The sequence below is a fragment of the Gossypium raimondii genome, chromosome 7 (assembly GCF_025698545.1).
Source record: "Gossypium raimondii isolate GPD5lz chromosome 7, ASM2569854v1, whole genome shotgun sequence".
NCBI classification, from domain to species: domain Eukaryota; kingdom Viridiplantae; phylum Streptophyta; class Magnoliopsida; order Malvales; family Malvaceae; genus Gossypium; species Gossypium raimondii.
In genome coordinates this window covers 51,635,300-51,661,366 of record NC_068571.1, presented here as the reverse complement: position 1 = coordinate 51,661,366, position 26,067 = coordinate 51,635,300, and the positions used below count along the sequence as shown (strand labels likewise).

At 32.8% G+C, this 26,067-nt stretch overlaps 4 protein-coding genes across 4 annotated transcripts; 2 read left to right on the top strand and 2 right to left on the bottom strand.

Annotated features, from left to right (window-relative positions):
* Positions 1 to 364: 364 nt before the first annotated feature.
* On the top strand, positions 365 to 1,949 carry LOC105800849 (ylmG homolog protein 2, chloroplastic; the record flags this gene model as incomplete). Its single annotated transcript, XM_012632235.2, has 3 exons — positions 365 to 748; positions 839 to 1,053; positions 1,573 to 1,949. Coding segments are annotated over 3 exons (873 nt in total), but the record flags the coding sequence as incomplete, so codon positions are not given.
* Positions 1,950 to 2,427: 478 nt separating this feature from the next.
* LOC105800775 (uncharacterized) lies at positions 2,428 to 5,926 on the bottom strand. The gene is made up of 6 exons (XM_012632132.2): positions 4,452 to 5,926; positions 3,791 to 4,224; positions 3,549 to 3,710; positions 3,358 to 3,433; positions 2,992 to 3,147; positions 2,428 to 2,852 (listed from the first exon to the last, which is right to left on the bottom strand). Exons 1-6 carry the CDS (start codon positions 5,745 to 5,747, stop codon positions 2,709 to 2,711), a joined length of 2,268 nt encoding a protein of 755 aa, XP_012487586.1. The 5' UTR covers positions 5,748 to 5,926; the 3' UTR covers positions 2,428 to 2,708.
* Positions 5,927 to 10,084: 4,158 nt separating this feature from the next.
* On the top strand, positions 10,085 to 14,146 carry LOC105800969 (hypothetical protein). The gene is made up of 7 exons (XM_012632343.2): positions 10,085 to 10,300; positions 10,398 to 10,437; positions 10,521 to 10,591; positions 11,595 to 11,692; positions 12,846 to 12,913; positions 13,699 to 13,809; positions 13,922 to 14,146. Exons 1-7 carry the CDS (start codon positions 10,129 to 10,131, stop codon positions 14,058 to 14,060), a joined length of 699 nt encoding a protein of 232 aa, XP_012487797.1. The 5' UTR covers positions 10,085 to 10,128; the 3' UTR covers positions 14,061 to 14,146.
* Positions 14,147 to 14,901: 755 nt separating this feature from the next.
* On the bottom strand, positions 14,902 to 21,484 carry LOC105800895 (F-box/LRR-repeat protein 15). The gene is made up of 17 exons (XM_012632282.2): positions 20,630 to 21,484; positions 20,321 to 20,543; positions 20,091 to 20,223; positions 19,672 to 19,771; positions 19,384 to 19,581; positions 19,031 to 19,301; positions 18,838 to 18,936; positions 18,649 to 18,737; positions 18,400 to 18,499; positions 18,140 to 18,310; positions 17,688 to 17,840; positions 17,400 to 17,560; positions 17,118 to 17,316; positions 15,817 to 16,271; positions 15,666 to 15,729; positions 15,364 to 15,450; positions 14,902 to 15,248 (listed from the first exon to the last, which is right to left on the bottom strand). The coding sequence occupies exons 1-17, from the start codon at positions 21,061 to 21,063 to the stop codon at positions 15,168 to 15,170; spliced, it is 3,018 nt and encodes a 1,005-aa protein (XP_012487736.1). The 5' UTR covers positions 21,064 to 21,484; the 3' UTR covers positions 14,902 to 15,167.
* Between the last annotated feature and the right edge of the window lie 4,583 nt (positions 21,485 to 26,067).

Here is a 26,067-nt window from a genome sequence, read left to right as displayed (position 1 = left end):
GAAATTAAAACTTTATCCCTATATCTGTAATAAATTCTCAAATTATATTAAATTAAAATATATGGATACGATATTCAATTTGAAGATAATACAAGGATGAAACTGTAAAAAATTCTCAAATTATAATGTTTTTAATGAAAGTAAGGTCTTTTCAAATATTTAGAAATTATATAAATAATTCATGGTAATATTATATTTTTAAGAAGAGAATATTGATTTAAACCTTAAAAATAATATCTCAAATTTAAAAGCAATAAAGAAGTACATATTTTAACTTATTTTTTTCTCCAAACATATATAGTAAGTCCAAACCAGCGAATAGGTTGGTGCCACGTGAGAGACAAAAAATCTCTCTTAAAAAAAAAATCGTAATCCACAAAATCCACTTAAAATAAAAAAGGAGGGGAAAACGCTATCTTCTTTTTCATCATCACTCAAAGCAAAGCTTCTCTCAGTTACTCTACAAAAAGAAATGGCCGTCACCGAGCTTACTGAACAAACCCCCAAAGCAAAATCCCTAAATTCATTTCCTACATCTTTATTACTCTCTTCGGCATTTATTCAAACACCATTCGCACCTCCAATTTTGAAGCCATCAAAGCCCAATCTCGTGCCCGAAAATCTAATTCGTGACCTTCACCATTCAATCGTTTCAACCGCCGATAACTTCTTGAATTCCCTCCAACAAAATCCGGTTTTCAAAAACATCATCTCATTGTCCACTGAATTCCAAAGCTTCTTCAATGAGGTAACCCATTTCTATCATCTGTCTATTTTGTTTATTTACAACTTCTAGTTGAATACTGATTTTAATTTCTACTCTCTTCTTTTTCGGCAGGTGAAAACTTGCAGAAACCAGTACGTGAAGATTATGAATTATTCTCCAGTTTCAAATCACAATTTCGCTGCGGTTTTGCCTGGTGATTCAGTGGCAGGGGTCGTGGTTGCTAACGGAATCCAAAATTTCTTAAACATTTACAACACGTTGTTAATCGTTAGGCTGGTTTTGACTTGGTTCCCTAACTCACCTCCAGCCATTGTTAGTCCCCTCAGGTATTTCTATCCCTATAATCAAATTGGTAAAAAGACCTTTTCAGTCCTTTCAATTTCGAAATTTGGCAAATTAGTCCCTCTAAAAAATCAAAGCAATTTAATCCTGTTCATAACGTTTAATGTTTTTAGGGTTTAGTCATCAATTGTGCATGATTTTGATTGGTATAATAATGAATTTAGCCTTTAATATTAACACATTTTGTCAATTTGGTCTTAATTTAACAAATTTATTCTGTAACATTTGTGTAAATATGTAAATTTTGAGATTGAATTTGTTAAATTTATTAAAATTAATGTTTATTATACCAATCAAAGTTATGTCCAATTGACAAAAAAATATTAATGTCATGTTTAATTATCCTTAATTGCTCACCTTTGAAATTATCAGGGAGTAAATTGCGGTTTTTTTTAAGAGGAACGCTCAATTTCAAATTGAAAGGGACCGGAGATATTTTTTACCAATCAAATTTCAAATAAAATATTTTAATTTAAAGCTTTTTAACTTTGATTATTGATCAGTACTATATGTGATCCGTACCTGAACATATTCCGGGGGATAATTCCACCATTGGGAGGAACATTGGATCTATCTCCAATACTTGCATTTCTGGTTCTAAACGCATTTACTAGTACCGCCGCAGCACTCCCGGTGGAGCTTCCGGTGGCTGGACAACCTCTGAGAAGAGCTTCATCTCCTTCGTTGTTCACTGCTTTAACCTCGTCGCAGAAGAAATGGATGAGACGACTCAACGAGAGCCGGTCCAAGAGCTCCAAATCGAATGCCACCATTTAAACTTAGCACTTCCTTTTGAATTAAATAAAGGTCCTTTAAACCTCTTACTCTGTATCAGTTTATCACTGGAAATTCTTTTGCTATAAAACTACTCAATTTTCCATTTTGTTTTTTTGTTTAATCATCTTGAAGGATCAAGGATATTTTGCAACTATGTTGCTCTCAACAAGTGACTAATATTTCATAGGTCAGGAGTTCAAATCCCACAAAGAGCGAGATGCTTTTGTCGCCTCTAGGTGGGTGGCCATACTTCTATATACGGTTGAGGCACCCCCTCCGTAAACCGTATACGGCTCTCTGTGGGGAACAATACCTTCCATTGTTGAGGGATCAAGTCGCATCTTCAAGGACGACACTTTGAAAACTTCTCCTGGGGGAGCCGATTGCTCCCCACAAGACTCTTCATTCTTTTTGAAGTAACCATGTTTGACACTTGTGTGTCCAACATACTATAAAAACTTAAGAAAATCTAACCGTATTGGTGTTGGGTACTCACACCCGAGTCCAAGTAACATAGTTTTACAGCTGAGATGAAAATAGAAGAAAACCATATAGAATATAAACAGAAATAGTCTCAACAATGGAGAAAAATTCTATCTCTTCAATTTAATTCATATCATGTGAACTATCCAAAACATTTCATTGAGCATTATACAGGTTTTGGATGATTGTGAATGTAATAGGACACCAAAAAGAAGTGAGATGTATGTATCTCTAAAGAGATTAGCTTGGTCTGGTGTATGGTAATTATTTTTGTAGGGTATGTTCTGATAAGGCTTTGAATGAATCAGTATTGCTTTTGTATATATGTCAATGAATGAAGCTGAAGCTAGCAAACTGAGGTTATTCAAGCTGGCACTAATTAGTGGAGACTATCGACCGGTGAATACCACAATGGAGCTTCTCGGGGTTCAAGCACGTTGAGAAATTCCGATAATGTTGCCATCTTCAGTCCAATGATCTGGACCTGGGGATTTGAATGCCCTTTAAGAAACACGTCGGTGATCTGCATTGAACTCAAAAAGGTCGATGATAAGAAGCGCGTTTTAATTTGCAGAAGCACAGAAATCTAACATTAAACTATGGCAATCCTGCGGTGATGGGATGAGTTTTAGAGAGACAGCGAGAAAGTGTGGCAAGTTTACCTGTGTACATCCGAAGAGTTTTAGCAGCTTCAGTGATGAGCAACTATCTACAACCAACCCTAGTGCCTCATCGGTTAAATTCCGGCACCATGATAAGTCCAAACTGAACAATTTTCTCGAACATTTGGAAAGCGATATAGCAGTGTTCAGTCCCACCTGTTTCAAGTTGTTCAATGCGGTAAATGAATTGTTTACCAGTAACCACATGTTCATAATATGAAATACGAGAAGCTGAAGCGGTTCAAGAGATGGAACATGAATGTCAATGCAAGCATTTGCCTTTAAGCACAAAATAGTGAGTCATTCAATCAACAATCATTGCAAGATAATAGGTCCAAAAGCATAAGAAGGCAAGGCATATCTCACCAAGGCAATATTATTTAGGGAAAGTTCAGTTAGAGAACTTCCAGAGGCTTCCAAGAAGGCGGCAACAGCTTCATCGCTGTGGCACAAAATGAAATTCGTCAATTGCAGGTATCGCTTCCCTCAAAGTTGAAACAAATATATCATTATTTACAGAGGCTCGGAAATGAACAGATATAGAAAGAGAAGGAAACCTGAAACCATTGCGGCACAGTTTAAGCCTGTTAATTGATCGACAACCATTAGCGAGATATCTCATTGATAAATCCGTCAACTTCCGCAAGTAAGATAGGTCAATGGCACATAATTTGGAACAATTTTTCCCCACAAATTTGAGAGATACATCAGTCAATTCTCTGCATCAGAAAAACACTTTTTTGTTACTACATCCTATGATAGATATACCTCTGAAATAATTAGATCTTGGAGAACTTACACACAACTAGCAAAAACTAGCTCTTTCATATTTTTGCCACATGCTTCGACCATTTTGATGACAAAGTCATCACAAACAGTCTGAATTCCAGCCATAGACAGCACTTCCAGACATTTAAGCTTCTTCAGTGCAGGCAATACAACCATGGCTTCTATATTATGACATTCATCTAAATAAAGCTCTCTTAAGGTGGATTCAAAGCAGTTAGCTAAATCATTGATGCCAGATGATGTGAGAAGGGAGCACTGGCTCAGATTTATTGACTGCAGAGCAGGTGCAGACAATGCGAGTGCATTTAGCCCTTGGTCCGTCAAGCGATATGCACCATTCAAAGACAAGGTAACTAAAGCAGGAAGACTTTTCGATGAATGAGCTAAGGTATCTTGTAGAACATAATCCGGTATACATGATCCACACAAGTCAAGCTGCAACACCTGCCTCCAGAGTCAGGTATAAATAAGTATCTCTCTCTCTAATATATATATGTATATATAGCGGAAGCAAGCAAAAGCTAAGTACTAATCTTTCAATTATAGCAACAGGACTTAAATGCAGGACAACAGGGTCAAATGATACCTCTAAGTCAATTGATCATCTGGCAATTTTGGATTCAAATTAAAAATGGTAAGAAATAGAACAAAATGTGTGAAAATTTACTTACAATCAAGTTTCTAGTATCACAGCAGCCAAATATCTTGGTGAATTCGTCTTCAGTGACTCGGGAGCAGTCATTGACTCGAATCTCTGTTGGTGATCCGCTAGCAAGAAGTTGTAAAAAATGGGCATCCATTTTCCTAGAATTGGACACCGATCGACTAAGCTTGTGCCGCAGCATATCAGGAACATGGTTGAGTGATACAATTGCTTCGGCATTCTTCGCGAGAGCACACAAACTAAGGTCGAGCAACGAAGGAACCTCACGAGCCATAAAAGAGGTTCTTTTAACATTCTTAGGTAGCCATTTGAACTCAGCTCCCAATCCTTCACTTGAAAACTTCTTCCTTCTTGAAGTTGAACTCGAAATTCGGGTTTTAATCACCTCCATTGCTATACTAAAAGGAGTTCCTAATTCTTCTTTATCATCATCATCAACAATAACACTCTTCGAAGCACCATCCTTAGTAGAAGAAGATTTTAAAAGGTCTCCTTCAGAATCAACTTCACGTGCAAGCCTTTGAGCAAAATCTTTAGCAATCTCATGCTGTCTTTTTGATTTCTCCTTTTTCAAGAATTCTTGAAAATCCTCCAATAAATCAGCCCTTTCATGGTTAACAGTGTTATCACGTGTTAAACCTTGAAATTCAATGTAATTTGGCTTCTCTTCTTCAACTGGTGAATCCAAAATCGAAACCCATTTCTGTGGGTCTATTTGCATCAAATCATGAAGAATCTCTTTTTCGTCTAATTCAATATCAAACCCATCTAATTTTGCTTTGCCTTTTTCTTGAACGGAAAATTTCCTCTTTTTACTTGAACTAACGATTTCAACATCTGGGTATCTTTCCTTTCCCTTCAAATCGACACCAAAAACAACACTTCCTGAGTTTGTGAAGTTTTCTGTTTCTTTCTCGGGAAACCCAATATCAAAAACAACATTGGGGCTCCTTTTCGTCTTTATACTTGAAGGACTAACGATTTCAACACTTGGGCTTCTTTCCTTTCTCTCCAAATCGACACCAAGAAAAACACTTTGTGACTCGGTGAAATTTTCCGTTTGTTTCTCCGGAAACCCAAAATCAAACCCCCAAAACTCGTTCCCGAAATCAATTTCCTCAGGCGGCTGCAGATTAAGATCGAGACCTAAGAACGTTGCATGCTGATGCTGCTGCTGCCTATAAAAAACGACAGCTTCTTCTTCCTCCTCTTCATTTCTTTCCTTATTCTTTCCTTCACTTTCTTCCAAATTCCCTTCATTTTCCCGAGAATCTGTTTTCTCGAAAAACCCTACATCACCCATCCCCACTTTCTCGTTCTTCTTCGATATTGGATATTAAATGTTTTTAAAAAAAAAACCTAGTAACGAAAATCAAGCTCTTTAAGTAGCGCCCGCGAAAAAAATTTAACTGAAAATTTCGAGTTCCGTGCTAAACCTAAACCTTAAGAAAGAGTGTGTTTTTAAGTTTCATCTTATAAGACTTGTTAATTAGGAACATAAATTTTTAGTTTTGTTTGTGTTGGGGTGAATGATGATGCCACGTGGAATTTGACTTTTGATCCAACGGTGGGTGTAAAAGTTATAGTCAATACTAGTGTGATAATGACTAGTGCTTTTCTGGTGAAACTTGAAGCACATTATTTGATGGGGAAAGTTGTGAGAAGGTGAGACTACATTTTGTAGGAAAATGAGGCTTGAAAGATTATTGGTATTTGGATGTGAAAAGGGTCAAAAGTGGAATAAAATCCAATCAAATTAAAAGAGAATTGAAGATAAAAAGGTGAGGACTTTGTTGGAAAAAAGAATTCCCTTTGGGTTTTTATAGGCCGAGATTGGAATTGCTTGCTTTCGATATGTTCCAAGGTAGAAAAATAGTGTAGCACACTGCCTTGCCAAGTGGAGCATTCAAATTTTGAACGACTTCATTGTGTTTGTTGAACCACCTTATGGTGTCTCCCAGTCAATGCTCAGGGTACCTATTTGGAAAGTGCTTTTAAACTGGTTAGATCGAGAATCGATACGAACCGGTTAAGAAATTAGTTGAATCAACGGTCAAACTAGTTGAATCAAGATTTTTTAAAGTTTTTGAAATTTTTAATAATTTTTAATTAAACCGGTTGGACCGGCAAATTGGAGGCATGAATAATTTGACCACCTGTCAAATTGCTCCCAATTGTTATCGGCAGATGCTCTTCGAATAGCATTTCCAAGATCAATTACTAGTTAATTGTATAAAGTTTTTACTCTCTTATTTGATCGGGAAAAATGTTTCTTATAAACAAATTGAAATTAAAAAAAAAATTGCATCAGCATTTTAACTAGAAAATTTAACGGTTGTTTAAACTAACTAATAACATTTTAAAAGAAGAGGGATTAAATTATATCAAATTAAAATATAAAAACAAAGGGGCATTTGCTTTTAAATAATCTCGCATTCTCGGGGGTAAGGTTAGATTTTGGGTAACATTCCCACATTTGGGTTCCAAATTTCACCTTGAGCTAGTAATCTTTCATTCCTAACAGTGTTAAGGTTCCAGAATATAGAATGGACATTTAGTTCACAGAATGTAAGATTACTTTTGATAATAGGATTACCGAAATGTAAGATTACTTAGCTGATGTGATCACGACCACATCATGTTACTGGGCCTCTAATTGGAGTCAGATCCAATCACCCAAATCGAATTGGCCGAGATTGTTTGGGCCAAGATGGGCTTTTGAAGCAAAAAAAACACTTAACCAACATTTCTTTTAAATTAAAGGCGTTGGGCCTAAGGAGGCCAACCATGGATCGAGTCAACATAATTGGGCTCGAACTCATGTGAAGCTCAAATGCAAAATGAAACGAACCCAATTTCAATCTTTATATTATGGGATTCATTAATGTTCTATGTCCTAATGTGTGTTTGATAATAATTCATGCTTTTATATCCTGCTTTTATTATTGTCATGTTTATTTCTTGTCCAAGTATGTTAGTTGTGTCATTAGGACTATCATATGTTAAGTATGTTTAATTATATTGTTGTGTCATGTTTTAAAGTGTTATATATGTTAGCGTAATTTGTTTGTGTCACTTGTTTATGCATCAAAGTATCATGTTTTTAAGTGTTTGCAATTGTGTTCACGGCTTGAAAGTCATTTTTGTTGACTAAATTGTTTTTTTATGAAATAAACGTAGTTTAAAAGTACTAAATTCTAAATTTAGACATAATATAGGGGGTAAAACCTGAATTTAACATTGTTAAATATGCATTAGGTTTGTTATATCCCTCCAAAAAATAGACACTGTCAAGCTTTAAAGGTATTGTTGACTCTGCATTGACCCTCTAAGCATAACCATTCGACCCACTTCAAATGGAACCTATCACTCGTGTTCATAAGAGAACTTTATCCTAAACACACTCAAGGAAACCATTTAAGCTTAATTACATTATACAAATAAAATCTCATAATACGTGGCCATGATTATCCATCCATTATGTGTTTAACGAAATTAAACTACGGGGATTAATCCTTTTTATACCCTGGAGTTACTTTGAATATTTATCTTTTCAATCAATCTGTCCTCTTATTATTATTCCGACTCTCAACCTCTACAAATGAACCGAATTCCACTACATCAATTTGATCTCCTCCCCTAAGATTAATGTTTATACAAGTCACATGGCACTTATGAAATTGACCACTAAATTGAACTTTACAAGTTTCATCCTTATAGTGTTAAGCATGTTCTTTCTTCTTTTCTTTTTGTCGGTAATCACAACTGTTTTCAAGTTGATGTAACGTGTATCTAAAAATAGTTGATGTTACAAAATTACACGCATTTAATTTTTATATATTTATGAAATTTCATGACGTGTACTTTAATCTAAAATTAGAATATGAGATTTAATTAAATTGGTTTGTACAATTAGATATTCAATAGATTTTGCTTTGATTCTTGATTTGTTTCGCACCAATATTATTGTTAGTATAAAAACACGTAGTTTAAATTAAGTAAAACGCGATTTTTTATTTAAAAGTCGAATAGAAATTATAAATAATTCAAAACATTACATAAAAATATTTAATATACAATTTATAACTCTTTTTCATTTCTTAGCCGTGATGTTTTAGAAGAGGTTTTACCAAATCAAACTAATTACCAACTAGATTTCATTATGAATCAGGTAGTTCGTTTGGGTCAGAATGTTTAGTTTGATTCAGGTCGGATTTAAATAAAGATTTCTATGTCTTAATTTAAATAATAAAATAATTTTAAATTTAAATTAATTATAAAATACTAATAATATAAAAGTATATTTTAATATTTTATTAAATTTTAATAGTAAATCAAATTTCTAGGCTGAGCAAGTTGGCTCGAAAAACGGGTCTAGGTTGAAAATGTTTTAGAATCAAGCTGCAATTCGGCTCGACCCATATACAACTCTATTACCCATAACTCTTGGATCTAATGATTAAACACATTGTACTCCTAGAGAGAACACAAGTTTGACTCTGAACATGATATTATTGGAAGAAGTAATCATGAACCTTAAAAAAATCTTTATGGACCGTAAAACAAATACCTTAATTATAAAAAAAAAATCAAACTAATTTGTTATTCAACCATATAAATTGAGAAAAAAAAAGGAACAATTTTTCAAGAATCGATAAAATAAATTTTGTTATGAATATTTTATTATTAAGTAGATGTCCATTAAGATCAAGATAAATTTAATATACTTTAGGACTCTAATATTAGTTAAGGGTAGAGTTTTATTTCATTTATACATCTTATGTCTATTAATATAAATTTTGGAGAAGCATTGTAAATATCTCTATTCATCAATAAAAATATGTACTTTTTTGCTTTCTTATTTCTTGTTCTTTTACTTTATTATTTATGCCATAATATGTTATCGGTGCGACGCTTTTTTTGCACACATTCCGTCATTATTTTTAACGCTTTCTTTATTTTCTCAATAAAAGGTGCATCTATATCTAGTATGTTTTTCCCCATTCTTTATAGATTTTAATATTTGTAATAGTCTGCTTGTGATAATAACCAAAGTGATTACGATGATGCTAACTACCTTTATTTTTAGTTTTTTAAAAGTTTTTCAACGCTACTCTAAAATAAAAAAACCATACAAACAATTTTCTCTAACGCTATTGTAACTTACAATTATGACTTCGCCACTATTTGAATCAAACCCGAGCTTAAAAAGGTTAAAATATGTTATACGTCTTTGGAATTTAGTCATCCACTTTTCAGATTTCAAAATTCAGGTCCAATTGTTAATGCTGCTAATTTTTTTTTGTTGAATTAGTTGTGTGACATTTTGAAATTAAGAAAAAAATACTTACTTGGTAGCTATATAACTAAAAAATAGTGTTGTAATAAACCTCAATTTAATAAAATAATTTTAATAGCATTAAATAGTTGTACCTGAATTTTAAAATTTTAAAAATAAAAGATTAAATTCCTAAAATAAAAGTATAGAGAATAAATTTTAAATTTAATAAGAGTATATGGACTTAAATCATATTTTAACGTTTAAAAACTAGTGGCACCCATTTTTTTAAAAATTATTAAAAAACCTTGTGATTTATGAATAACTTTTAAATATACATATATAAACTAACGGATAAGATTTTTTTTTTTGTGTCTGTTTTTTTTTTCTCCGGACAAATCCACCGATGTTGTTGTGTCGGACCGGCCACAATTGGCGGCTACCCTTTCCTTCCCTTTCCTCCTCCAAACCTAAGCAATTCTCCATCAGGTCCGCCGTGTCACCACCGGAATGGCGGGAGAGCCGGCGGTCGGTTTCTCTATCTCTGTTTCTATCTCACTTGCTCCTTGCACCTAAACGTACGTTTCGTTGTTTTTATTTTCTTTCATTTATGCATCTATCACTTTAAAAAGACTTAGTTTCAAAGCTAAAATCATAGTTTATTTTCCAATGCAGGTGCGATTGCAGGTAATTTCTTGGATAAATACGTGAAAAAGTAATCACTTACATCCTTTTGAATTTGTATTTTATACTCTGGGTTTTATTTATTTAATAATCAAATGATATGCAATTTAACAGGAAAAAGCTGGATCCGCTTGAGGTTTATGTGCCTGCTGTTATATTGACTCAATTACAAATTAAAGAGCTAGGTAAGTCTTAAATTATGGTTTGATCCTTGATTTTTTGAAACGGGAATTTTCCATAATTAAACCTCATTCTTGCTCTACTTTACTTTATTCTTTTGCTGGATGAATGATTTTGTTTCTTGTTTCGAGTTTGAGATGAAGAACATAAGTAGAGGAGAGTTTGGTTCGATTAGAAGATTGAAAAATCGACTCAACCAATCGACCTCATTAACCAAGCTAACTTAACATTGTCAGTTTGATCAATTAAGTAGATTATAACGATAACCAACCGGCTTAATCTATATAATCACCTATAAAATCGAATTCACCATCATAACCAACTTGCACACAGGTGAAGCAAGAAATTCACTCTAGGGGCCAAAATTTAATTATAATTTTTTGAAAGGATCAAAATATAATTTTCCATTGCTTAAAATATGCCATAAGATTCCCTATACTCCTCAAAAATTTGAAATTTAGTCCCTCTACTTTTCAGATTTCAAAATTCAAGTTCAACGGTTATTAGTGTTAAAATTATTTTGTTAAATTCAGATTCATTACGTCATTTTTTTAGTTACATGGCTACCAAGTCAGTATTTTTTATTTCAAAATGCCATGCTAACAAATTTAACAAAAAAAACATTGTTAACGGTTGAATTTTGAAATCTGAAAAGTAGAGGGACTAAATTTCAAATTTTCAAAGCGTATAGAGACTTATGGCATATTTTAAAGATTAAACTATCATTTTTATTTTTATTTTTGAAGAGCTAGAATCAAATTATAAATATTGAGGAGACCAAGACCTGTTCTCGCCCCTAATACAGTTAAGTTGATTTGAACTAACGTTGCTCGGTCCTATTTTATTTTTGATGATCACCTATGTTTATCCTACAAAATGAATTCCCATTTCATTTTTTATAAACCCCTTCCTTTTTCATTTTAAAATTCTTGAATATGTTGTGGTTTCATCAAATGAAGATTGAAGAATGTTGTGAAACTTAGATTTATAATCATCTAACCATTGCAGAGAAAACTTTAGAAGTTGATGATAAACCAGAATATGCAACCTGCAGATCCCTGCTACGTTCTGGTCCGGCTGCATCTCTTCGTGTAAATATACGAGCTGTAAGTCAAGTTGTTCAATCTTTTCTCGTTTCTTTGTTACATTAATTGTTGGCACATTTGAGAATTCGTTCCTACTCCTAACCGCATTCGTGTTTCGAAAAAGAACAAGGATTTTTGCATTTTCTGAAACTATCAACTTGCTAAGGAAATTCTGTTCACCAGAGAATGGTGTATGACGGATAGGTTATGCTTGTTGGTAAACCATCTGCAGTTACACTTTCATTCTATTTAGTTTATAGCAGCTGTATCTATAACTTTCGAGGGTATTTTTTGTACTTTTATATAAAATCCAGACAATAGGTGAACATGAAGGGATTTGAACCCCAGACATCGTGATCTCTCTTCTTTCAACCTTACCATTTCAACCAAATTTAATCTAGTATATACATAGAAAAAAATTTCCACAAGCAGATTTAAAATGATTTTTTTTTAGATTTCCAAATGGTAAAAGTATTATAGAGGCCCTTATACTACAAGTCAAATTGCATTTTACCCCCTCTACTCAAAAAATCGGCAAACTAGTCCTTGTGCATTGGACCAAAGATCAAATTAATCATTCCTATTAAAAATTGCATATATTTGTACTGTTACAAATCGGTGTGTTTGACGAAATAGCTGACGTACAAGGACCAAATTTTTATAGTAGAAATGGATGGAAATTTTAACAGAATAACTAGTTTACTCTTTGATCTAACATATAAGGACTAATCTACCCATTTTTGAATAGAGGGGGCAAAATGCAACCTGACTCCTACTATATGAGCCTCTATAGTACTTTTACTATTTTCAAATATATCGTGTTATCATCTTAGCCTTGCCTGTGAATTTTTGCTTTCCACTGCCAATAAGGCCTTATGTCAAGGTTGAGCTCCTAAGAAACCTCAATGTCTAACATTCGAGTCCCATCATGTGTAAATATCACCTATGAATCCTCTGCCAGGTTTATTTTGAGTTTAAGTCTCATCATGTGTTAGCACTGTCTGAATATATTTCGGTTTTCAGTCTGATTGTGCTTCTTATTGATTTGTTTCTAGTTATATTTGAACATGAATTATTTGTGACTGTACTTGCACTTGTAACTCCTTCAATATATATATATATGCATATAACTCTGGAGTTGCTGAAGTATTGGGAATTTTGTTTGGAAGTTCAGGTGGCACAATATGCTTCTGATGCTGGAAATGGTGAAAACGCTTTCAAAGACGTGGATCAATGTCTCAGGTACTCTATTTAAGCAATGGATGAAAGTTTAAAACAATTGTGTTCAATTTATAAGATGCAAAGGCCATTTTGTTTAAGTAGATCAATTACAGGGTTCACTCACTGGCTGGACATTTGGGGATATTAAGTGCTTTGTTATGTCATAATTTGGCATAGGAAAAAATCATAACTAAACCAGATTTAATAAATTACCCTTACAAGTTTGGTCAAAATGAGATGCCAATCCTTGTTCTTTGGCAAAGTTTAAAATTTAGTTCATATAGTAGAAAAGTTAAAATTTATCCTATTACTTTTTTTATTTAAAAATTATAGTCCAACTATTGACATTGTTGGTATTTTCTGTCAAAATTTACTTACCATCAGATAGTCCATAATGATTTGTTTTTAAGTTTATATGATTACATGAGTGTGTGTATGAAAAATTTTGACAAAACATACAAACAGTGTCAATTATTTGACTAGGACTATAATCTTTAAATAGAAAAAAGGAAGATTTCATTTTTAACTTTTTGAAGTACAGGAGCAAAATCTCAGACAAGGACAAATAACATATTTTGACCTACAAGTATTTGAGTAAAAAAAAACAAATTGATGCAATTGAGCTTTAGCTTAGTTGGTATTATTGTTGTTGCAACATACAAGAGGATGTGGGTAAGAATGCACTTAAGCGCATATTATCTTCTGATTTACGGATTTGTGGTGTTATTTGTAGAAGTACAAATGGTATAAAAAAAAAAAGAAGAGCAAACTTATGAGTGCATTGTAACCTACTGTTATTGATTTAGAGCATTGGAGGAACTAGATTCCTTGTTTCTACATGCATCAAGAAATGAACCAGATGCTTCAGTAAAAGCCATGAAAGCAAAGATTGGTACTGCCCTCAATGCCCTCGACAGGTATTATTGCTTTACACTTTCCATATATGTATGTATATCATTGTTGTCATGCATGGAACATGTAGATTAGGACAGCAAAATTCATGTCCTTATAAGCTATTTCCATTGGCAGCCTGCTTCAAACTGTTCCATCCGATGTATTAAATCAAGGCAAGGAAATTGCTGATGCTTATAGAGCCCCTGATGATGAAGAAATGAAGCAACCTGAGGAGTTAGACCCGGATCTGAAGCAATTGGAATCAATTCTATAATATCAACCCATCCCATAGGGGGGTTCACTTACTGTAATGCTAAAATAATTTTGCATATGATTTATATTCAATGGTTTATTTATATAGATTTTGCATGTTGAGTTTTAAATAAATTAAAAATATCTTCTTTATTTCACATAAAAACTTCTACTGTTATATTAATGAAGTATTCTGAATTTATATGATGATATTGGATCAACATACATGTAATTATATTAGATGATTAAAATATTAATAAGAAAGCATGTAAAACTACCAAATAAAATATTGAAATTATACTTTTGACCCTTTTAACATAAGATTTCTAGCTTTAACTCTCACCCATTTATATTTTTATCTCGGCCCAACAAAATATTATTGACTTTGCCTTGACAAAATTAATTCATATAAGTATCCCAATTTGTCAATTTTTTTATCTTTGAAGATCATATTTGATGCTTTTTAAGTACTAGACTTAAATTAAAATACTCTTACCACCAACAACCAATAACATAGTTATTTGGTATCTAAATTTTATTTTATTTTTACTGTTGAAATACTCTAGCACCGCCTAATAACATAATTATGACACAACCTCATTTTGACATGTAACAAAAATTTTAAAAAAATTCAAAATTTATAAACAAAATTACATGTCAAAATATAAAACTGCTGTCACCATACTAGTAGTCATCAATGTCATATTAACATAATTTAACAGCGTTAGTAAAATACCTATTAAGTCCAAAAAGTCCTTTTTAAGAATTTCTCACATATACAAGTTAATTATGTGCTCTGCACTATAATTATCTTACTATAAACACTAATATCTCCAGAATAGTAATTGAATCTTAACCCAAAGAAAAGGAAAACCAATATAGTGAATATAGAAATATTGGTAATAATTTATTACACTGTTACCCAAGGACGCAAGTAGGTCAAGTACCTATATGTATATTTTTTTATATTTATATATAAAATATTCAAAACAAACAGAGGAAAGGATGCTGACCATTTACATACAAACAGAGCCCTACCATAACAAAAATACCAAGCTGTTGCTGCCATTAATTGGAGGCAAATATCCACATCCCAAGTGAAATAAAAATTCTTTTTATCAGATTCTCATCATACGGATGACAAGCTACTAAATATACGCTTCAAACTCGGACAAACTGCACGTAACCTCCCCATATTCATCGAGCAAATCTATCAGACACATGAAAAATTCGTGAATATGATTTAAGCAAAGCAAGGTATAAGAAGTGAATACAGATGGGAGCAAAAATGGAGGGGGAACAAAAAGGAAAAAGAATGCTCTCACCTTTGGACAAAAGCGAACATCCAAAGTCTCCAGCATGCTACACTGTGATATAGCAGTTTCAACGGTTTCTTCCTCTATGTTGCAAGACTTCAAAACACCGATACACAAAATAAAACAGCACCATATGAGAAGCTTATCATTGTGACGAAATAAACAAATATAACAAAGAGACCTCACAAAAACCTTCAAAAAAAATATAATCATCTGCAAATTTGTACTAATGATAGAAAACCAACAGAGCAAAGAGGCAAAAAGGACCTAAAAGTTAAACATCTATGGTTTTATAGACCGAGAATGCATACCTGAAGAAACAGACTGGTCAGTCTAGGACACCCAAGCTTCAAAATTTCCAAAGAGCAACAATTGCTGATTTATGAAAGAGGCAGAAAAATTGAGAAGAGTACCATATAAAACAAAAACAGATAATAACCATGAAAGGAGTTGTATCAATACCTTAGGTTAAGAAAGGACAAACTGTAACAAGCAAGGTCAACTTCCTTTAAATTGACTGACAAAGAAAGATTTAGGGATGATAAGTGGAAACAACGTGCAGCTGGTGGGATGAGCACCTTCCTGATATTTGGACAACCTACGCAATTGAGGTTCTGCAGTAAACGATTTGGTTGCTCAATTGACTCATTCACGTTCTCAAAAGGAAACATGCTAGATCCGTTAAGTGATTCAAATCCACCACCAGTAGAACCCCAATTTAGGTCATGCATATTTATGCATCCATTCAAGCTCACATGGGTAAGATGCGTGCAATAAGCAAGAAGCTCCTCTATGGCAGACTGGCACAGGGTACCATATGACAAGTCCAAATCCCGGAGTTCTTGTAAAGCACCTTCCTTGTAAAGGGGCTCCAATGATGAGTCTGCCAGATACTTGCATGCTTGTAATTTTAACACCTACAATAAAGGAAAAGTGAGCCAAAGAACATAGCAGTAAATCATGAAAACACTGGAAGCTTGATTGAGACAATTTACAAGAATCTGAAAATTTTCTTAAATTTGCTCGCATCTTTTTTTTTCCGGCAAAGTTGAAACAAGCTTTACTAGTAGAAAAAGAAGCAACACAATGCGTGTTATGGGAGAAAACTCTCCTCCTAAGTAAATATAATGGCATTAGAATTTAGATCAAAATACAAAATCACTAAGAGCACAAACCAATATGACACACAAATTGTGGTAGGGGTGATAATAGTTCACAGTTCAAATCGGTTTGGAAAAAGATTGCAGTTGCCTTGTAGTATTCTGGTTCTTAAAAAAAGAACCGAATTCCAATTATTTGGATCAGTTTGGTTCATCGGTTTTTAAAATCTTTCTAAAAAATTCCTATATACTTTTGAAGTTATTTTCACTAATTTACGTATAAAATATTTATTTTTATATTATACAAAAACTATAAAAATAAAAATAAAATTATAAATAAAATAAAATAATATTTATTTTATATTATACAAAAACTATAAAAAAGTAAAAATAAAATTATAAATAAAATAAAATAATATTTATTTTTATATTATACAAAAACTATAAAAAAGTAAAATAAAAATTATAAATAAAATAAAATAATATTTATTTTTATATTATAAAAATCAAATTTAATAAAACCGAACCAAACACTATGATACAAATAGTTTTTTCAGTTTTTTTTCCCCAACCCTATATTGTGGAGTACAATGAACTTAACATGAATAAACCAATGTGTTGTACGGTTAATCAATGCTTATATAACAAGGATTTTAAAGTTACCTTGAGCTGCAAACAAGACTCAAAAACTGGCTGCAAATTCGTCAAAAAGGTGTAAGACAAATCAAGTGTCGTTAAATTTGGAAGCCAGCGCAAAGAGAAAAGACCATCAGAACCAATAGATGGGCAAGACATCAATATTAGTGACTCAATAAGAGGGCAGGAAGCAGTGGTTGCAGATAAGCAATCATCCTTGAGTTGGCTGCATATAAAGTTAAATAGAAGCGTCAGCCATGGGTCAAAACAAAGAATCATAAAAAAGAACGTAGCACAATTGCAACAAACCTGCAAAAGGATGCATCAAGAGATGTCAATAGAGGACAATTTATTGATGCTTCAGATAATACACCACATCCTTTCAACTCAAGAGACACCATACATGGAGCATCAATTCTGAGCGTGTTCAATTTGGGGCAGATTCCAAGATTAAGTGACCGAAGAGCAGCCTAAAAGGAGCAAAATGAATCAGCTTTTAAATTTTCATAACAGCATGGAATTATGCGAATCAAATAGTCGATAATACATAAGCAAATTAATATCAGCAGAAGTGTGCTACAGTCACTCTAAACTTACAGGACAAAATGATGCACTTCCGAGATGATCACACCCATCTAAGCAGATTTTCTCAAGACAAGGACATGCAAGATCTAGAGTAGTAATAGCACGACACCCAACCAGAGAAAGACTGACTAAAGATGTACTGGACAACTGCACTTCTGTCAAGCTCTGGGCAACAAGGAAACAAGAAGTATGTCAGAAAGCACAACAAAACAACATGCAACAATGCAGGACCAAGGAGCTATATTTATTTAGTAGCAACAAAAGGTAGGTACGCAATGCTAGATGCAGACCAGAATTAAGACAGATAAATCTATGGTCCCATTTGAAGTTATCAATCAGCTGATAAAGCTAATCTCATAGATCTCTATCACCCAATCCTCGAATGTCCATATAAAAGGGCTTTCTACATACACATGCATAACTGAGACAATGGTTTAGCATACAGAAAAAGCCTATTCACAAACCTCGCAGTTATCCAGAACCAATGATTTTAGCATAGGGCAACCACCCCCATCACTAAATACATTACATATGGAATTTGTCAAAGATGCACAATCTGTAAGGTCAACTTCTTGCAAACATTGACATTGCAGTGCCAACATCGTCAAATTCTCCTGCTTCTGCAATGCTAGTTTCTGCATTTTAATAAAATCAACAGCACAAAATCAATTTTTTATCACCAACCAAGACAGCAACAACAGACCAAATCATCAAAAAAACATACTTGAAGTGAATTTGAACTGATGCTAATGCGATGGAGAGCAGTGCAATTGGACACCATTACAGATGATAGCATGGAACATTTTACATTCAAGTCAGCAAATCTGCATGGGCAAAATTATAAATCATTATAAACCCCAAAAAGAGAAGAGGCACAAAAAAAAAGCAAATAATCCATCCAAAAGCAAGAGTCGAGGAGATCCTTTCGGGTTTGGCAAGAAAAAGGGGGGAATAAAATGAAATAACAGTATACTTTCGACAGTGAACCAATCGAATTTTCTGCAAACGAGGAAGATCCAGTGACACTGACGTTAACATGTGGCAATTATCAAGCTCCAACTCCTGCAACAGGCAACAGAATCAGCATGTTCAGCTAAAGTTTTTAGCAAGACCTCAAATATCCAGGTAATAGCAATCTATACAAGGGAAAAAAAACTCAAACCTCCAACATATAACTATGAGCTATTGCTGCCATTGAGGCTGATGTGATACCCTCGCAGTTGTCAAGCTTAAGAACTGTTAACATTGGCAGTCTTACAGACTTCAACAAAGAAAAAAGCAAACGCATCAAAATACACCTTAACCAAAAGAGTAGACCTCATTAGAACTAAATTAATCATTGGCAAGAAACCAACCTCGAGTGATATGTTAGGACAATAGGAAGAATTCAATACATGGAGATTAGCGCAACTGTGAGCTATCTCACGCAATGTTTCATCACTAACACAAGAACAATTTGACATGTCTAAAGATTCTAACTGGGGGCAAGAAGTCACTGCCGAACGAATAGCTGCATCTGTAAGTTTGTGGCATGCGCTTATGTCAAGCAGATTTAAAAGAGGGCAATTCAGGGCCACCTGTGCCATATTACTACGTTTCAAAGACAAACTTTTTAGTTGTGGGCACCTGCAAAAGTTTCAGACTTTAGCATAAGGATAAGCACATTGACGCTAAGATAAAAGTTAATATTCAAATGAAGCTTTTGAACCTGATAGATATTCGCATCACACGGCATTTTGTTACTTTCAGATCACACAATCGATCATGGTTAATAGGTATTTCTTGAACACCATTGCCAAGAATAGCATCATTCACATCCAAACTCCGTAACATACTACACTCTACCAACGCATGGAAAAAAACATCTCCTAGTGGCCCTCTTCCCAATGTTAAAGCCTCGATATTTCTACCATCCAGAACACTCACATGAATAACAGCAAGCTCAACATATTCATTTGGTTAGAAGAATAAAATAAATATGATGAGAAAATATTACCGTAAAGATGAGACAGCTCTCATAACAAGCAGGTGCATATTAGGAGTGCCACTGAGATTCACTTCAGTAGCATTTGGATACCGTTGACACATGTCCTCAACTGAGAAACAAAATGCAAAGTTATAGCAGTTATGAATCCAACTATATTACTAACAATGGACAATTGCCTTACAAAAATGATTACATGCATGTATCTTCTTGCCTAGGAACCAGCATTGTAGAAGGCAATCTCAACATATATAAAGATAAAAGGACTGCTTCTATATAGTTGCATGCTTGCTTAATCCTTTTCATTAACATCCTAAGCCATTTAGACTATCTTTCTCATTTTGACAGCTAATTTCTATTATCTTTTTGGAGTTCTCTTTTTCAACCAAATGAAGAACTACGCAGAGATATTAAGCATATACAGGACTCACATTGTTCAAGAGATATATTCCTGTTTTCAAAATTCAAACACCTCCAGAAATCCTCATGAGCACTAGCTGCTCGCCACTGCCTACAAACCATGGCAGCACGACAAAGATTACAATGGTCCAAGAATGAGAACACCTGAAAAAAGGAAAACAAAAGACAAGGTTCAACACAGTGGAACAATGTGAAAAATTATAGCAACTAGAATAGAAACGAAATAGTTCAAGCTATCTACCATATGCAATAAATCATCTGTCAGATCCATTCGTATTTCGAAATCTTCCGCCCTCAAACCACCCTCATGTTTCTCATCTATCCCACCATTTCCATCAAAAGGATGCCCATCGCTCCCATCATTCAAAATGAAATTATGATCAAATAACCCATTATTAGATGAATTCGAAGAGCCTTGGCTAATGTTATAATCTCTGCCTGTCGAAGGGCAAGACGTGTTCTCACTGCAGTCAAAACGTTGCAGAATAAGTATGACAAAAGAATTCTAGAATTTATTTATTAAATTTGTGTAGCTTTCAAGTTGACTCACTGAAAACCGGAGTACACTTTGGCTCGCTTATGGTACGAATCGTGGTTGTCACAATCTTCAACGGCAGTAGAAGCGGAGGCGCTAGTCTCACCTTCGGAAACACGCGAGCACCAGTTCAAAGGGCGCCACGTAGCATCGTCCCAGCTCCCATCGCATCTCATGGTGGAGACCATTTCTTCAAACAACAACGACCTTTCTTCCCCTTGTCTTCGCATGTTTAGGGTTAAGGAAAATTGAGCCGCCGCCGCGGCGGAGACAGGGGCTTCTTCCTCTTCCCCTTCTTCTCGTTCCTCGCGCTCGTCGTCGTCGTCGCCATTCACGATATTCCCCTCAAAACCGTCGACATTTGCTAAAAAACCTTCCTTCATGTTTCCTCCCGGTCGATTACCTTCCTCTTCGTCGTCGATAAACCATAGGCAGCACCAAATCCTCATACACCCGGAGGTCAAAAACCAAACCCCTCACCAAAACAACAAGAAAAAAAATATATATGAAAACCTAGCTCACGATCCTCCACATTCCATCCCCCCCAAGAACACGAAAAAAATAACCCTAAATTTTAAAGAAAACAAAAGAAAAGCTCCGGCCTTTGAGGAACCCTAAGGGGGAAAAATCGGCTTGAAACTTCAATCTTTTTCATCAATTGAAAGAACAATCGATCGATACATACAAATAAACAAATATACCGAGAGAAATTGAAAGTTTTAGAGGTAGAGAGGGAGGGACATGACCGGATCTGATCGGATCTTAAGAGCTCATAGTTGTTAAAGAAAGGAACTTTTTTTTTTTTGAGCGAAGCTTGAAAAAATAAAAATAAAAATAAAAATAGACCGGCGCTGATGGGTTGAAAATAATCCGAGGGAATTCGTGCTTTTATTGAGGGAAGGAAAAAAATCACTACTTTTTTCATTTTCTTTGTTTCTTTCTTTCATTTTCTTTTGGCTAAAATCTATAAAAGGTCCTTGTATTATATGTTTTTATTGGATTTAATGTCTCTATTTTTTTTTGAAATATTTTTCCTGTTCATTACATCAAATAAATTGAAATGGATTTTTTATAAACATATCACAGTTTAATAAAATTATTTAGCTAAATTAATTGAATAAATTTAATATTAAAACTGAAAATAAAAATAGAAGTATTAAATTATAATAGAGGGACTAAATCTACTAAAATATATCATACAGGGACTTTTTATCAATTTGACATTTCTTTTCCCTCTTTTCTGGTAGGGCAGCCTTTCTTTCCGTTACGTGTTAAACGACACCGTTCGACAAACTTTATTAGAAAAAACACATGATGGTTAGAGATCATTGTAAAATCCGAAAAAGAAAAAATTTACAGAGAAAATATGTATTACTGAATGAATTATGTGTAATTATTATATAAAATAAATAAATTTTAATAATTTATACTTGATATAATGATGGTATTTTTTAAAATTATATTTTGTGAGATAAAAAATGGAGGCTTTAATAGTAAAACTATCGTTGAATTATAGTCTGGTTCTCAAATTGGTCTTTTTCTTTTTGTTGTAATTAGTCCCTAAGGTTTCATTCTTTATGTGTTTTGGCCCCTGAACTGCAACTCCTTTAGAAGAATCTATGTGGCACTTTGTCCAAATGAAATCGTGAATTCTTGTTCTTCTGCCTCTCACCCTCTCCCCAGCAACCCAAATGAGGTTCTTATAGCTGGCAATTCATGGGGAGATGCTGACAAGCAAGACAAGTTTAGTAAGACTTCTGCAATGGAGTCTTTGTTGTATAAGTTAAACAGTGCAGCCAATTGACTCTTAACTCAATTGACATCGGCATTATTATTAATGTAGGAGGATGTGGGTTCGAGTGCGCTGAAGCGCGTTATCTCTCATATTTATGGTGAGATGAGGAAGGAAAAGAAAAAGAAAAGGTCCTTATGAGAAGGAAGAGAGGAAGAAGAAGAAGAAAATTAAAAATTATATTAAATTTAACTAAAAAATTCATGTGTTGCGATTTTATTGTCCTGATGTGTTACAATGATTATTTTTAACAGAATTAGAAGTTAGGGGCCAAAACACGTGACGAAAGAAAACATAATAAGAGAATTGAGGTTTAATTCATGAGTCAATTTTAACGTTAAAGTAAAAAATTTACCATATATGTATTATTTTTAGTATAATGGTAATTTAATCTTTAATGTTTACGCATTTATCGTTTTGGTCCTAATTCTTATTTTTATCACTTTCCGAAAAACTTGATGAAATGTATTTTTTCACTAATATATAGGTTATTCATAAATTCTTTAATAAAATATTTGTTTTTCCATCTATAACTTATAATATATATATTTTAACTAATAAAAACATTTATTATATTAATTGGAATTATTATTTAATTTATAGTTGAAAGTATAACTTCATAAATTAATTTTGTTAAATTAATATTTTATGGTAAATAAAATTTTATTTCGCGTTAAAAGTTTCAATTTGGTACTGACCTTAAAAATAATCTATTTATTGTTGTAAGTAAAAACAATTCAAACTTAAACAAAATTAATACACAATTTTTTAGGCAAATAAACTTTTAATTTGTATTAATTAAATAACCAAACTTATAATTTGTATTAATCCCAACATACATTTCTTCATTATCTATCTTTGAAACCTCAATAAACTCAAACATACTTAAAAGAACAACCATAAACATACATAATCCCTTCACAAAAGATATTTATAAACATCTCTTGATTGTGATATCAAAATAACCTTCAACTCGTCCAAGCATGGACAAATATACCAAGTACCATGATACATATGAAACTAGCATATTTATGTATGTAGACATCCTAAGTGTAGATGATAGCTACTATCATACTCTTGAAAGTATTGATGATAGTGTGATGTCCTAGGCTGAGTAGAGCTTCAAGACTCCCAATGAGTTGATATCTACGAGCAAAAACAATAATCCATGAGTATGCTTAATAAGTCCAAATGAGAATTATTTGAGGGATTCCATTGGACAAATATGAATATAAAAAAAAGTAACATAAAAACAATTCTAAAGACTTAGATGACAGGCAATGTCAATTTATACAAAACCATATAGAAATTCATAAACAATGGGGTATTAAACATTATTAAATCTAATTCATAATCTTGTAAGTTTTTTTTTTTCCAAATTAGATATGGTTATACAAATCTCATCTTTATTAACATTTTAAATATTTTTCTTCTTTTTTGGCTCTTCATAACGTTAGTGAAACGAGACTCAGACACTTGAAAATTCCACCCAACACAATTAAATATGTACATAAGTATATTACTATACATACATTTTCAACTCACACAACCAAGATATAATACTAAGAATGCTCCAACCAATACAACCAACGTTTTCAAAAGAAAATGTCCCCATGGCCCACATTGAAAGGTAGCATAACAAAGCTCCAAATCGATTCAACCAAAGTTCTCAAAAAATAACGTGCTTTACTTTCGATACTTTACTTATCTCTTTCGCTTCTATATATAGGAAAACACACGAATTTATTAAGACTAAATCTAAGTTATCAACTCCATGACAATTAATCTTAAACAATTTTTAATTATTACAAGACAAATTAATCTAATTCTATATGTAAAATAATATTAATTTAATCTTAATCCTAACTTAAATAATTATAAATCAAATTCAATCGGTATCCTTGTAAGTAAAACTAAAAACATCAAATTAGAATTATATATTAAACAAAAATTAAAAACATAAAATTATTATCAACTTCACAGCATAACATGACTTAGCAACCTATGTATATATATATATATATATATATATATATATATAATATTTATCAATACAATAAGTCATCTTTAAAGTTAAATCAAGCCTACATAAATTTAAACTAAATGAATTCTAAATCTTTTAACTCCACCAAATACAATTAATAGCCATGTCCATTTAATAAAGGCATAAACTAGTGAACTAACATGTATTGCGTAGTAGTTAATTAAGGGATAATCCAACACCTAGCAGCAATGAAATTGAAGCAATGGGCAACAACATTGAAGCAAACCACATCTATTAATTGAAGTAGCAAGACTCAAGGAATTTGACAAGATAGAGCAAGGATGAGAAGTGGCACAATTGAAGCAAAAATTGGCTACGAGGAGACACCAAGGAAGAAGGTAACAAAATATGGGATGATGGAGGTATCAGCTTTTAAGGGATATTGGTCGACAATGGAATTGAAGAATCGGGCAACAATTTAATAAAGCAATAGGTGGAAGAAGATGACAACAGCTTTGTGGGCGAAATTATAGCATCAAATGGAAGCAATAATGGATCAAGAATAGCAACGACAACTCGAAACTAATTGGTGGCAAAGAGAAATTGGTGTGATCAACTAAGAGAAAAAAGGAAAGGTTAACTTCAATTTAATCCTTAAAATAAAGTTTAAATTCAATTCAGTCACGAATTTAAGCTAAATATTCAAATATGATGTAATCCATAAAAATACTAAAAATCTAAATTTTATTCTTTAATTTGAAATTCTAAGAATAATTTATTTGACCAATATTGATGAATAAATGATGTAACTTATTCGAAAATGTTATCGAATTTATAAATCTAATATTGAAATTTCGAGGCGTTACAAATCGGATCATCTTTCATCACTCTAATGTCAACTTCATATTCTTGGAAAAATACAACATAAATCTATGGTATTGCACTTTTCCTTTCTCCCATGGATCTTCTTAACGAAATTAGTTATTGAGATCGTAAAGTTTATTCTTTTGGAATAAATTCTAGTACTTGATTGGAAAGTTTAACGATATTGTCTTGAGCTAGAGTTGTTGCTTGAACAATATCAGGTATAGTAGATTTTTTTTTTTTTATCATTGTTAATAGCAATTACAAGGATGTGTTGAGGAAACATCAATGTATATTCATCTTCAAAAACAATATACTTAATTCTCTCTCCTCATAAACTCAACCTCCTTAAAATTCATGAATATTATCTTTTATTTTATAAGAGTAATTTTGTAAAGTAACTTTCCGATATTTTAATCAATACTTTTAATGTATATCAAATATTGTAAAGTAACTTTTTCTGCAAAAACATCCCCATCAATCACATTCTAAAAATTTTATTCAAACGCCTCCTTAATCTTTCAATTAAAAGAAGGTTAAAATATACTCAATGTCCTTGTACTCTTCATACATTTGGAATTTAGTTCTCTTACCATTTTTAGAGAATTTAGTCACTTTTTTTATTTAAAATGTAGGTCTAATTGTTAACATTATTAAAAGTCATATGTTAAATTCAAGTTCATTGCAATATCATTGGTTTTTTCTTTTTCGTTATATGGCTACCAAATGATTTTTTCATATCAAAATGTTACATTAGCGAGTTTAATAGTATTAATTATTTTACTTAAATTTTAAAATTTGAAAAGTTGAATG

Excerpts from the sequence above, each read along its gene's own strand:
- LOC105800775 (XM_012632132.2), bottom strand. The coding sequence starts at position 5,747 with ATGGGTGATGTAGGGTTTTTCGAGAAAACAGATTCTCGGGAAAATGAA. Across the intron at positions 3,434-3,548 it reads CTGTGCCGCAATGGTTTCAG|CGATGAAGCTGTTGCCGCCT; the intron begins GTTTCCTTCTCT and ends TTTGTGCCACAG. Across the intron at positions 3,148-3,357 it reads CCCTAAATAATATTGCCTTG|GTGGGACTGAACACTGCTAT; the intron begins GTGAGATATGCC and ends AACTTGAAACAG.
- LOC105800969 (XM_012632343.2), top strand. The coding sequence starts at position 10,129 with ATGTTGTTGTGTCGGACCGGCCACAATTGGCGGCTACCCTTTCCTTCC. Across the intron at positions 10,301-10,397 it reads CTTGCTCCTTGCACCTAAAC|GTGCGATTGCAGGTAATTTC; the intron begins GTACGTTTCGTT and ends TTTCCAATGCAG. Across the intron at positions 13,810-13,921 it reads GCCCTCAATGCCCTCGACAG|CCTGCTTCAAACTGTTCCAT; the intron begins GTATTATTGCTT and ends TTCCATTGGCAG.
- LOC105800895 (XM_012632282.2), bottom strand. The coding sequence starts at position 21,063 with ATGAGGATTTGGTGCTGCCTATGGTTTATCGACGACGAAGAGGAAGGT. Across the intron at positions 20,544-20,629 it reads AAAGTGTACTCCGGTTTTCA|TGAGAACACGTCTTGCCCTT; the intron begins GTGAGTCAACTT and ends TTTTGACTGCAG. Across the intron at positions 15,451-15,665 it reads TGACCAGTCTGTTTCTTCAG|TCTTGCAACATAGAGGAAGA; the intron begins GTATGCATTCTC and ends GGTGTTTTGAAG.